Source organism: Protomyctophum bolini (genome assembly GCF_963924005.1).
Source record: "Protomyctophum bolini genome assembly, chromosome: 14".
Classification (NCBI taxonomy): Eukaryota; Metazoa; Chordata; class Actinopteri; order Myctophiformes; family Myctophidae; genus Protomyctophum; species Protomyctophum bolini.
Genome location: NC_137875.1, coordinates 8644639 through 8657972, shown reverse-complemented (window position 1 = coordinate 8657972; position 13334 = coordinate 8644639). Strand labels below are relative to the sequence as shown.

At 46.7% G+C, this 13334-nt stretch overlaps 1 protein-coding gene across 1 annotated transcript in view; it reads left to right on the top strand.

Moving 5' to 3' along the window:
• slit1a (slit homolog 1a) overlaps window positions 1-13334 on the top strand; it is a 150789-nt gene that overhangs the window by 74641 nt on the left and 62814 nt on the right. The window contains 4 exon segments of the mRNA XM_080782139.1: window positions 5037-5108; window positions 5518-5589; window positions 8255-8326; window positions 11361-11524. Coding sequence (XP_080638265.1) covers window positions 5037-5108; window positions 5518-5589; window positions 8255-8326; window positions 11361-11524 — 380 coding nt within the window.

Sequence of the window (13334 nt, the reverse complement as noted above, 5' to 3'; positions counted from 1 at the left end):
AAACACCAAAAGGGGTTCTCGCCCAAAATGGATTAAGGATCATTCAAGTTCGTCATGCTCCTTTTTTGGGGGTCCGATCGCACGTCGTCGTTGCCTCAGAGCCGATACACAGAGTGGCGTACGGCGCGACCCTCCGTGACCTCCAGCCACTAATCCAATCACAAACGACGCCACTATAAGTGGAACGTATGGGAGAGCCTGAGCCAATCGTGTTACGGCGCGCTAACAGGATTACGGGAGTTTCAGCGTGCCGATTTCACCCTGTTGCTTTTTCATTTCGCTGCTTACACACATACCATTGTGTTTGCATCGTCACAGCCCCTTCCTGCCCCGTCTTGTGTTCCTGTGTGTGTGTGTGTGTGTGTGTGTGTGTGTGTGTGTGTGCGCGCGTGTGTGTGTGCGTGCGCGTGCGTCTGTGTCTGTCTGTATATCTCTCTCTCTCTCCCTGTCTCACTGTCTCTCGCTCTCCTTGCAAAGCCCACTGTTTCATACCTTCATAACCTGGGAGAGAACACGCACGCATCACAAACATAGACCTTCAAATCACCAGCGTTAATTGAACTCTGAGTGGATAAAAAAGAAATTGACCCTTTTTGGTCAATTTGATTAAATGTTTTATACGCTCAACAAGTTAAATGACTGTGCATGCCTTTCTTGGTCCAAGGGGGGAGAAGCCAGTGTGTGCGTCACACCGTGCGCCAGTTGGACGTGTCGGTGGTGCATGTGTTGTTGTGGCAGGGTTGAGGAGAAGGTAAAAGGACTAATTAACTATCGAATGGAGCGAGCAGAGCCAGGTACAACAAAAGCATTCCTGTCGTGATGTAGTAGCCGGGCCTCGTTGATAAGCGGCACCAGCACAGAGCGCCTCATGGGTGCCAGACTGACTCCTTCTTGACGCTTTCAAGTTCCTCATGCACTGTGGCTGCTTCTGCCAAGAGGAACAACAAAGAACTTGGAAGAAGTGCACAAAGGGCCCTGGCTCCTGTGGTAGCTACAGCAAGGAGACATAAAGTGGGTTTGATGTTTTTAGTTTTTTTGGGGGGGTGTATTATCCTGCGATAATATTATCGGGGGCGGTGGTGGGCACCGTGCACCGGTTGCTATTTGTGCAGTTAGCCAAACTGCCGGCCAACGGTGTGGAAGCGTGCCAGCGTCTCTCGGTGACAGCAGATGTTATGCAGGTCTGTTGAGAAAATTCCATCTTCAAGGACAGGGCCGGTAAAATTAGAACACATGTCATTAGGAATATTTATGTTGTCTTTGAATAGGGGCCAACTTCAACGCTCGACACGTCGACTCCGCAGTGTGCACACAGTGTGCACGCAGTGTGCACACAGTGTGCACACGCACGTGCGCTTGAATTTTAGAGTGCGTGCACGGCGCTCTGTCCTTGCATGTCAAGTCAGACGACGTGTGCGTTAGATTTGCGAGCTGTCGAGGAGATATTTGAACGGCGGCCAGATCGATGCTGTGATGTCTGTATGGTTGGAATGTGGACGTCGGCCTGGGATAATTGGACGGCTTCTGCGTTAGTTTATTCAAGATATAATAAAGAGGGGGCTCATTTTATGGCCCGCTGCTCCGTAACGTCACGTCATGTAAAATACACACTCGTCTTTTAATGGGATGAGACTGCAAAGAGAGGAGGCAAGACTCGGCAGGTCGCTAGTAGAGACCTGCCAAGATGCAACCAGAACTCTATAAGCTATATGTGTGCGTGCCTGCCTGCCTGCGTGCGTGCATGCGTGCGTGCGTGCGCGTGTGCAATTACAGATAATTTTCAGACATTATTGAACATTTTGGATGCACACAGTATGTCCAAACGGTATCCCTTTTGTGTGTCACATAAAGTATTGACTTAAATCTGCACGTATGTACAGTAACTAACTTTACTCTTCCACCACAGTTTGAACCCGGGTCTCCTGCTGCGGGTCTCGATAGAAGAGCAGGGAGACGAAACACAACCACCCCAATCGTATATAAGTCACATACTGCAGACTAGACTAAATTACTTTTTATTGATTTAAAAAAAAAAAGTTACATACTGTAGCAATGCTTTAATCATACTCAAACTAAACTCTTTATTGGGGGTATATGGGGTGGGGGGGATTTGCCAGTTGACTCAGATTCTGCACGCTCACAACAACAAAACAGAAACCAAGCAGAAATTCCATGTTTAATTGTGGCGTATTTGCAGTGGGCTGCCCAGGCTCTGTTTTAATTGGCTGCTTGGCCATAAAGGCTCCGAACCCACCGAGCACCCATTCATTAGACGGGTTGCACAACAACACCGCTAGCTGTGGCACAAACATGGAAGCCTTAATGTTTCTCCTTCTTCATCTTCTTCTACTCGCTGTTCTCTCTGTGTGTGAGTGTGTGTGTGTGTGTGTGTGTGTGTGTGTGTGTGTGTGTGTGTGTGCGTGTGCGCATGCGCGTGCATGCGTGTAACGTCCGTGACCCAGAGAGGACAGTGTTTTTAAGAATGCATCTTGGGAATGTTGGCAACTCATTTTAGCATTACTGCATCAGGGTTTCATGTGTGTGAGTGCGTGTGCTTGTATTGCTAATACAGTATATGGTAGAAGTTTGAGAAATGGACATTGTGAGGAAACGTTCTTGATCTTCACAAGAGATTTTAAGAGTTAGGCTTGCAATTAGGGGGGGGGGGGGCTTCTTAGTTGTGTGCTGGTGTTGGGCACCAGAAGAAGTAGATCTGCAAGTTCACTGTTGCTTGTAGATGCACTATTTTTGGTGATGTGGTTAAAAATTGCAACACAGTCATAAATTTGCGATTCTAAAAGGTTAATATCCCCACAGATATTGTAATACAATCGTGTGTGTGTGTGTGTGTGTGTGTGTGTGTGTGTGTGTGTGTGTGTGTGACTGTGTGCGTGTGTGTGCTGGTGCTGGTGTTAAAAGGAGTAAATATGATGCAGAGCTCTGCAGTGCAGAATGGCGTGTGGTTTTTCCCAGACTCTATGGGGGACCATAAGTACTCTGTTTATGTCGGCCCTTACTGTGGGAGCCGTGTGAGTGTGTGTGCCGCTGCATGTGTGTTTGTGCGTGCGTGCGTGCGTGCGTGTACGTGTATATGTGTGTGTGTGTGTGTGTGTGTGTGTGTGTGTGTGTGCGCGTGTGTGTGCAGAATTGGGGACCTTCTGAATGTGGGTAGCTCACCATTTAAGCGACAGACAAAAGGCTCTGCTAATTAAAACTATGGCTACTTCTGTTCCTCTCCCTGACCTCCCCCCCCCCCTCTCACACACACACACACACTTTACTCTCTCACTCTCCACCTCTCAACCACACATTTTCCACGTGCTTAATTTTAAACCACCGTTAAGTGGCTGTGCCCACACACGCGCTTTACACACACACACACACACACACACACACACACACACACACACACACACACACACACACACACACACACACACACTGTAACCATCCCTCAAGCTTTTTTTTATGTATTTTTCTTTTAGTGCAGGACACCTCATGCCACTGCAGGGCATGAAGCACAGAGAGCAAATGATAGCGCGATAGTGAACAGAGAACAGTACAATCGCTATAAAACAACCGCTGTGTGCTGCGAGGAGCCACTCTCAGGCCCAACAACATTTCAGGACCTTTTTTCAACTGCAGAGAAAAGTATTTTCCCCCCTTTCAGGATTCTATAGTCGGCACCAATGAGTTTGCTCGGTTGAATAGTATCATTTGGGTTCAGTTGAAAAGCGAAGCTGTGTGCGGGGTAATGGGGGGGGGGGGGGTGGTGTTTACAGGAGAAAGAAATGGATGGATCACATGACATCATGTCCCCCGAATGATGTGTTGTCGCCTCGTTTCTGATCTGGCAGTCCATTGTTCTATAAAGTCTGATTTAAGGTCCTTACTTCATATGCCGCTGGTATAGTGTCTGTGACTGTGATGTTGTCACGATGTGATTCATTTCCCCAAAATGTATTTCATTTCTTTTCTGTTTTTTTGTCACGAGTTCATTTACACACAGAACGTGAATATTACAGCGACATAAGTTGTATAGCGACAGGTTCTGAGCTTCCGAACATCCGCAAATTCAACCTGTATGAATATTCCGTAATATTTAGTATTCTGCCCTTTTCTATTGTTTATTTGTCACATCTTTACAGTGTGTAAAGATCATTACATGCACAGTAGCTGTCTCAATTAAGTATACATACAGTGTGTATATGTATACATGTATGTGTCACATAGCAAATGTGGCAGAATAGCATGCAGTTTGCATTACAACAAGTAGAAAATAACTTCATACTTGGCATTTACGGCACCCACTTTGAGACATACTGTACAAAGGGTTTACATATTAGGGCAGAATATGGAGGTCTTTAACTAATGAGACGATTGTTCCATGTCTTCACAGAGATATGGAGGTCTTTAACTAATGAAACGGTTGTTCCATGTCTTCACAGAGATATGGAGGTCTTTAACTAATGAAACGATTGTTCCATGTCTTCACAGAGATATGGAGGTCTTTAACTAATGAAACGATTGTTCCATGTCTTCACAGAGATATGGAGGTCTTTAACTAATGAAACGATTGTTCCATGTCTTCACAGAGATATGGAGGTCTTTAACTAATGAAACGATTGTTCCATGTCTTCACAGAGATATGGAGGTCTTTAACTAATGAAACGATTGTTCCATGTCTTCACAGAGATCTGGAGGTCTTTAACTAATGAAACGATTGTTCCATGTCTTCACAGAGATATGGAGGTCTTTAACTAATGAAACGATTGTTCCATGTCTTCACAGAGATATGGAGGTCTTTAACTAATGAAAGGATTGTTCCATGTCTTCACAGAGATATGGAGGTCTTTAACTAATGAAACGATTGTTCCATGTCTTCACAGAGATATGGAGGTCTTTAACTAATGAAACGATTGTTCCATGTCTTCACAGAGATATGGAGGTCTTTAACTAATGAAACGATTGTTCCATGTCTTCACAGAGATATGGAGGTCTTTAACTAATGAAACGATTGTTCCATGTCTTCACAGAGATCTCAGTGAGAACTTCATCCAGTCCATTCCCAGGAAGGCTTTCAGAGGAGCCACGGACATTAAGAACCTGTGAGTGACTCCTCATACACACACACACACACACACACGCACGCACACGCACACGCACACGCGCACGCACACACACACACACACAGTCACACACAGAGATAAACAATATTTACAGGCTGTGTTATGTGAGCACCGTTATCGATCTACCATAGGTCATCAGTGTTACTACTTACTGTATACTGTATCAATGATTATATCTATCCTACAGGGGGAGAGAGAGGTCGTGTGCATATCTGCGTCTCTTTGTGTGTGTGTGTGTGTGTGTGTGTGCGTGTGCGTATGTGCATGGGTGCGTATGTGCCTGCATGCGTGCGTTTAAGTGACCCAACACGTTAAAATAAGGTTTCTCCCGCCATAATAACTAAAGTGCTCTCCAACCCCCCCCCCCCCCCCCCTCCCCCCCCCGCAGTCAGCTGGATAAGAACCACATCGCCTGCATCGAGGACGGCGCCTTCAGGGCCCTCCGAGGCCTGGAAGTACTGTGAGTATTATTATTTATTACATATACCTTCAGGGCCCCCCGGGGCCTGGAAGTACTGTGAGTATTATTAGTATTATTATTTATTACATTATACCTTCAGGGCCCTCCGAGGCTTAGAAGTACTGTGAGTATTATTAGTATTATTATTTATTACCTCCGGGGCCTGGAAGTATGATCTGAACCCACCGTGATGTTGTTATATCATTACTATTCTTCCAGAAGCGCCCCACCCTCCCTCCATGCTGCTATCATTACATTATTACCACACTGTATAGTTTTTGGTACCCCCCCTCCTGCTAATATCCATAAGTTATACACACACACACACAAGCTTGGCCTTTAATTACCATAACCATGGTCAATCAAGCCCGGGGGGGCCCCCCTTCAGCAAGGCTCCCACGTGGCGGGACCCTCCAACCCAACCCAACCCAACCTACCGACCCTACCCATGCTAGGCCCACGGCATCCAGATCAGGACCCATTAACTCTTTGTTCGCCTCTACCACCATCCACTATAATGTGCCGCCCACCCATCATCCTGCCCTGGGCTATAAGCGGTTGTCATAGAAATAACATGACCAGAACCCCCCCTCTCCTCCACACACACACACACACACACACACACACACACACACACACACACACACACACACACACACACACACACAATTTCTCCCCATTCAAGTCAGCATTCCACTGTGGGCCCGCTATAAGCCAGCGTGTTTTGGCGTTGCGCGGTTTGCCAAATTCAATTAATCATCCCGCTTGTCAAAGCTCATAATTACAGGCTTCGTCTGAGCTCTCTCTCTCTCTCTCTCTCTCCACCTGAAACAGTGTGTGACGTTGGCACGGGGTGGGAGTTCACGGGGGACAAAAAGGCACAAAGAAACCACATTGACGGCTAGTTGTTTTAAATGGTGGAAATCTGTGGAGTTTGTGCGGTTGATTTTTCCATGAACTACTTAAAACCCTGTTGTACTCCATTGACTCTGTGGTCCCCCATGGTCCGCTCCTTTTTTTAATCAATCTACTACAGCACGTCTCTTTGCAGAAAATAGCTGTTCTTATGAAGCTTAAGTATAGGTTTGCTGTTGTCGTGTTGAATGTTCGCCTGTTTTCACCGAAAGATCGGCTATTCATGATGCATGGTTAAATGCTTTATCCACTTAAACCCCTAGTCTTAGAGAAGTGGTCTTGAGTTACAACATGGCTTGGCTGCCACATGACGTCATGGGGGGACACACAAAGCCTTGCGCCCCTCAACAAAAACAATTAGCGAAGGTGCACTTTGGTGGTGGACTGAAAACTTGCAACTTGCAAGGTAGGTATACCCTCACAAAATAACATGCAGTAATCCTGGTCTCTAAACTGCCTCCCCCTGGCCAGCCGGGGTGCCTGATGGAGGGGAAAGGAACTGGTTGGAATAATGTGTTCCTTCCACACGCTACGTCCAACTTGGAAGGAAGCATGAGTTCAGTTCAGGGAGTGTAGAGGTTACATTAGATAATTGACACTGGGTGAAAAAAACCAAGCCACTCTTCAGGTGAAAACGACTAGACGTAAAAAATAATCACACCTGTGTGAAGTGAGCGGTGCAACTGTGCCGTGTGGGCCCGCAACATCCAGACCCCCAGGAACGTGCCCAGGGGTGCGGCCTGGTTCCGGCGAGCCCTCCTGCGTCCGAAATGACAGAGTTACTGTGTCGCAGCTTTCCATGCTCGGACGCAGAGACAGACACACATACACGTACATAGGGACACACATAGCTGCGTAATGGAGTGGAGGCACCGCTCAAAACTGGAATAACCCGCACGTATATATAGCCTTCTTCAGGGTAGCAACGAATGTATACTTTTTCGGTCCACACCAAATCCCTCTTCGGCAGAAAACAGTCTATCTACAAGCTCAACATTGTGAGCTTGTAGATCTGCAATTTGTTTTGGGGGGAGGCTAATGTTCCTCCCCTGGACGGCCGCTGGGGTTGAAGTGGTTAATGGGGCGTTGGGATGGCAGATGTATAGGATGGTGTTGTAATGATGCAGTGAGGAGACTGATGGAGGGGGACGTGGGGGGTGTTTAGATGAGGGTTTGCTTGCATATACGTTTCGCTTTTTTGGGGGGAGTTAGGTGGGCGGTGGACAGGTTGAAACAGGGAGCAGATTGAAATGACCCGATTCACTTGCCGCAGCTGATGCCCGGTGTGTGTGTGTGTGTGTGTGTGTGTGTGTGCGTGTGCGTGTGTGCGTGTGTGCATATACGAGTGTACGCGTACACTCGTATACCCTCACTCCCTCCCACCTGCCTCTCACACTTATGCAGTCACACACACACACACACACACACACACGCACACATGCACGTATATATGTGTGTGTCACATGTGCAGCCTATAACGTGCACACGTGCGTGTGTGTGTGTGTGTGTGTGTGTGTGTGTGTGTGTGTGTGTGTGCGTGTGTGACTGCATAAGTGTGAGAGGCAGGTGGGAGGGAGGGCTCCCCATCTGTGTGTAAAGAGGTGTTATGTTCCCAGCGGGACGCAACAAAGAGAGAGAAGAGAGGGAGACACAGACAGACGGTGTTCACAGAGGGGATGACATGTCAGATATGTATGTGTTCACAGCAGAAACGACAGTTAGCCTAATATTCCTCCTCTCCTTTCTCCAGGACACTGAACAACAACAACATCAGCAGCATCCCCGTGTCCAGCTTCAACCACATGCCCAAACTACGCACCTTGTAAGTATAGAACGCCTTTCTACACACTGCTGCTTCTCAAAGTGGGCTCCAATGGGGTCCTCGAGGGGCCTTCAGGGGGTCCCCATGCAGATACACTCTGAGAGTGCACAAAATGGACCCTTACGGATCCAGTTATTGTACTTGTAGGTTGGCTCTTTTGCTATTAAAAAAAAAAAAAAAGTTTGACCCATTTTTAAATATTTTAGCATATTTGTGTGGGTTTTTTTGAGGTGGCGCGATTTTTTTATGCCTTCATTCACTAATCAGGGCATTTTAGCAGCCATGCGATGCGTGGTATGTGCCATAATGACTTGGCTATCGGGTTCCCCTGACATTTTCAAACATTTTAGACATTGTTTGAATAGTTGGGGCTATTGGTGTAACACCAATGATACTAATGAAGGCTTTGTTCCATTTATAGTCTAGCACAGTGGTTCTCAAACGTTTTAATTGCAAGGACCCCATAACTCTGAAAGTGTACAAAATGGAACCAAACGAGGGTTCCACCACCCGGTTCCACTCTCAGAGTTACACACCCGTAACGGGCCCATTTGGAACCGCCTCAATGAACCATGCACGAGGGGCTCCCTGGACACCAATTCGAGACCCACTGGTGTAGCAGAGACTTCCCGGTCAGCCAAAAATGTCAGCACCCTGACTCTGAACAGAGCCTTCATTAGTGTCCTACGAAGTAAATAAGGAAGAGGCCCAATTTCATTATTTGGCTCCAATATGGCTGCCATGCACGCATGGAGCCTATTCAGTCAGAAACACTCACGTCAGAGTAGAATAGAGTTAACCATTTATCACAACAAATGGAATACATTACTGCCGTTAAAGGCTCCGCTCTGGGAGATGTTCTCCGAATTTCTTCTAAGCAGCATGCTAAGCTAAATCGAGGAACATTAGCAAAACCCCCATACAGGGATACAATAAGTAATGATAAGCAATACATTAACATTGATATTTAGCTTGAATCAGCAGACATAAATCCATAAGTATTTGAGCCAGACTCTGATCAAAAGGTGGAGGCTGGGGTGGTGGAGGAGGCAAGCTTTGCTTCATTTCTCCCGTCCTCAGCATTAAGTTAAGCCACAGTATTCTGTCCCAGATGGCCCGGCCTGTCGGCCCGGCCCGGCCCATTTACAGTCCAACGCAGTAGTTGTACTGTGTATGGTAGCGTACAGAACAACAGCGGGGCCCATAATGATCTAAATGGGAACAGATATATTTTGTCATTCCAGTCAGTCTTGGGACCCAGCCATAGCCACATTGAGCCCACAGCGGGGTCTGTGGAGGTGCCAGGGGCCATTAAAAGCCCCCCTCCGTCTACAGAGCGCACAACAACTGGCCTGTGATAGACGCAAATAGTCCTCAAAGCCTATTGTCTGTATGCGATTACTAAATCTGAAATTATGTCCGAATTAAAACAATTATGCTTGCTGGAACATGGAAAAGCACAACTTTGCCGTTCTTGCGGTGGCTATTTGAGATTCCTTGCTCCCAGTGGGGTTTAGGCTTTTTTTTGTTCTTCTCCCCCATGCATGCACGTGTTTGTGTTTGTGTTAGTGTTGGTGTGTGTGTGTGTGTGTGTGTGTGTGTGTGTGTGTGTGTGTGTGTGTGTGTGTGTGTGTGTGTGTGTGTGTGTGTGTGTGTGTGTGTGTGTGTGTGTGTGTGTGTGTGTGTGTGTGTGTGTGTGTGTGTGTGTGTGTGTGTGTGTGTGTGTGTGTGTGTGTGTGTGTGTGTGTGTGTGTGTGTGTGTGTGTGTGTGTGTGTGTGTGTGTGTGTGTGTGTGTGTGTGTGTGTGTGTGTGTGTGTGTGTGTGTGTGTGTGTGTGTGTGTGTGTGTGTGTGTGTGTGTGTGTGTGTGTGTGTGTGTGTGTGTGTGCGTGCGTGCGTGCATGCGTGCGCGCGCGTACAGTACACGTTCCAGATTGCCACCGCAACGCTCCAGAGTTATTCTGGACGAGCGCGCTGTTCCAGGAATGTCTTGTTTGGAAGATTGGGTTTAGCGAGTTTCTTTTTCGAGTCGCGCCCGTTTAGGATGTGCCGTTTACAATCATCCATTTAGCGTGTCACTCCGAGTGTGTGTCACCGCAGGGGGTTTGGTTGGGAGACGGAACGGGCCTGTGTGTCTCTGGGTCGGCATCAGCAGCACATCTCTGGTTCTGTGCACAGCTGTGGCTGATTTTTCGGGCTGTCAGCGCCGCGTGTACACAATAGTTCCAGCCAGCTAGTTCTTCTTAAGATAGGAGAGACATCTCCCAGACACACAGACATGGCTGATGTCCCTCAACTCGTCGCCTTCCCAGCTCTGCCTCCTTTCCTTTTTTCCCTCCCTTTTTTCCCTCCGTGTGTGTTTATAGCTTGATCTATGATCTATACTCTGTCGCACGGCGGAAAATAGCAGACCTGCAAGCTGGCGACATCAGGGCGACACATTGTGAGCTTGTGACTGTGCTATGTTCGGAGCAGCGTTGATTCAGTCGACTAGAATCTATGACGAAATTACGTTGTGAGCTTGGAGATCGGGCTATTTTCAGCATGGAACCAGTTTGAATTTGAATGCCGACAAGGCCTGCAAAAATATGTTTTTGCTGACAAAATCAAATGTAGATTTAGTTGACTAAAACTAGACTAAACCTAAAACGTATAATTAGAGGGGGTGCCGTGGATAAGGCATATGGACGCTCTGAGCCAAAAAAGGTTTTGACGCTGCGTTCACAACATGCTGGCAGATGCAAAAGATGCAAAGCTACACAGAATATTTGTAGTTTCGTGTCTTTAGCTGAAGTTGAGACCAGCTCAACGTTTTTGTAGCTCTGTAGCTGTTGTGGCTTTTTGCAGCAGCTATACAATTATTGTTGGATGTACCTTTGCATCTTCAAGTCGCTGCAGGCTTCCATTGAAAATGTATATGGTAGACTGCATCTGCCCCGTGTGAACGCAGCATGAGAACCACTCTGCTATGCTATATACAAAGAATGAAGTATGAAGGAGCCTTTTTTTTTTGTTGTCTTGTTTCGTTTCACCAGCCGTCTTCACTCCAACAACCTGAACTGTGACTGTCACCTGGCCTGGCTGGCCCAGTGGTTGAGACAGAGGCCTACCATTGGTCTGTTCACCCAGTGCTCCGCCCCCGTCGCCCTGAAGGGACTCAACGTGGCCGAGATACAGAAGCACGAGTTCACCTGCTCAGGTGAGACTGGCATGCATCACTTTATCACTCTTTCACTCACTCTCTGTCTCTATACTACTGTATCCACAAACACACACCGTGCTTACGGTTTATCTTCTTTTTAGATATTTCTGGGGGCTTTTTCTACCTTTATTGATAGTCCAACAGGGAAATTAATGAAATGTTGAATCTGACCAGTGGTTCCCAAACTTTTACATTTCAAAGACCCTCCTCAACTCTGACAGTACACGAATGGAACCTATACCGGGTCAATTTGGTTCCATGTGTATACCCCCCCCCCCTCCCTTCCCCCCTCCCTTTGATAACCACTGGCATATACGAATATGCAAGAGTGAAACATTATTTAGTTTTGTCTCCTCGACATTATAGCAACATCGACAATACAGCTGACGGAGTGACAGCTATAGGGGTTCAAGTGTAAACCGTGCCCGAAAGGCCTTTAAAGGAAAGGAGTTGCGTGGTTCTTTTCCATGTTGGTGGAAACATCCCGTAATGTTTATGGGAAACGGACTGTCCTGACAGACCACCTGGCTGCCACCTGACAGTACCTCCCCCCGTCCCCCTCTCTCTCTGGCCTTGGGGCTCCGTCCTCGCCTTGGACAACCTTTCATGTCTCTCCAGCTCTCCGCAGCAGCAGCAGCTGGCAAAGCCATGCCAGAGCAAAGCCTGCCGAGGGAGAACGCAAAGCTGGGCGAGAGCGTATAAACCGACTGACCCCCCATACACTGTTTTTGGTCGGGGCCCTTTTGTTGGGTGAAATACGTTATTAGTAGGACTATTGTAAGTAAAATTATACTTTAAGTAAATGTCCCCATTTTTTTAACTAGCTCATGAATACGAAAATAAATAAAAGTTATGTTAAAATAAATACATAAATAAACAATGGAGTTGTGTACAAGCTCACGGCGCACAAGCTTGTACTGTAGATTAGCTTTTTTCACTATAGCTTGATTTCACGGGGGTGGAAGCGGCTTCCAGCTTAAATACAGTATGTGTGAGCCGTGCAGTGAGCGCCTGGGTGCGTTAACCCATGTAGGACTGAGGCCAGATTCTACAAATATCTTCTATATCCTGACAGTTTTCTGAAAAAGCTATGTTTCTATGTCAGTCGTTTTTCAAAAATAGCAGACCTACAAGCTCGTAGCACGCCACTCGGTGGCGCGCTATGAGCTTGTAGATCTGCTATTTTTCAATAGCTAACACATTTAGGACTGAGGCCAGATTCTGTCTTCTAAATCAGTTTTCTGAAAAACCTATGTTTATATACTGTATCAGTGGTTCTCAAACTATTTCATGTCAAAGGACCCCGAAAATTATATGAAATTGGCCACTGACCCACCAAATATGTTGTTCCAGGGCCCCCCCCCCCCAGAAGCAAATATTGGAGTTAAAATGTTCGCTGTGAACAATCGTGAAAATGTGGCGCAAATCTTTGAATATATATTCAAAGATATATATATTTTCAAAAATAGCAGATCTACAAGCTTGTAGATCTGCTATTTTTCAATAGCTAAAGTTTATAATGATGGTTTAAAGACACAGACGTGTTCCCGTCGTACATGAGTTAAGGTTATCATATCAGGACACAGACGTGTTCCCGTCGTACATGAGTTAAGGTTATCATATCAGGACACAGACGTGTTCCCGTCGTACATGAGTTAAGGTTATCATATCAGGACACAGCGGAGAACATGCATGAGAACCTCCTCTCCCCTCAAGGCCGTCTCACTGTTAACGCCAGCTGTGTGTGTGAGTGTGTGAGGTCCCCACAAGTATAGTGGAATTTGAGTATCCTTGGTGGGAAAAAAAT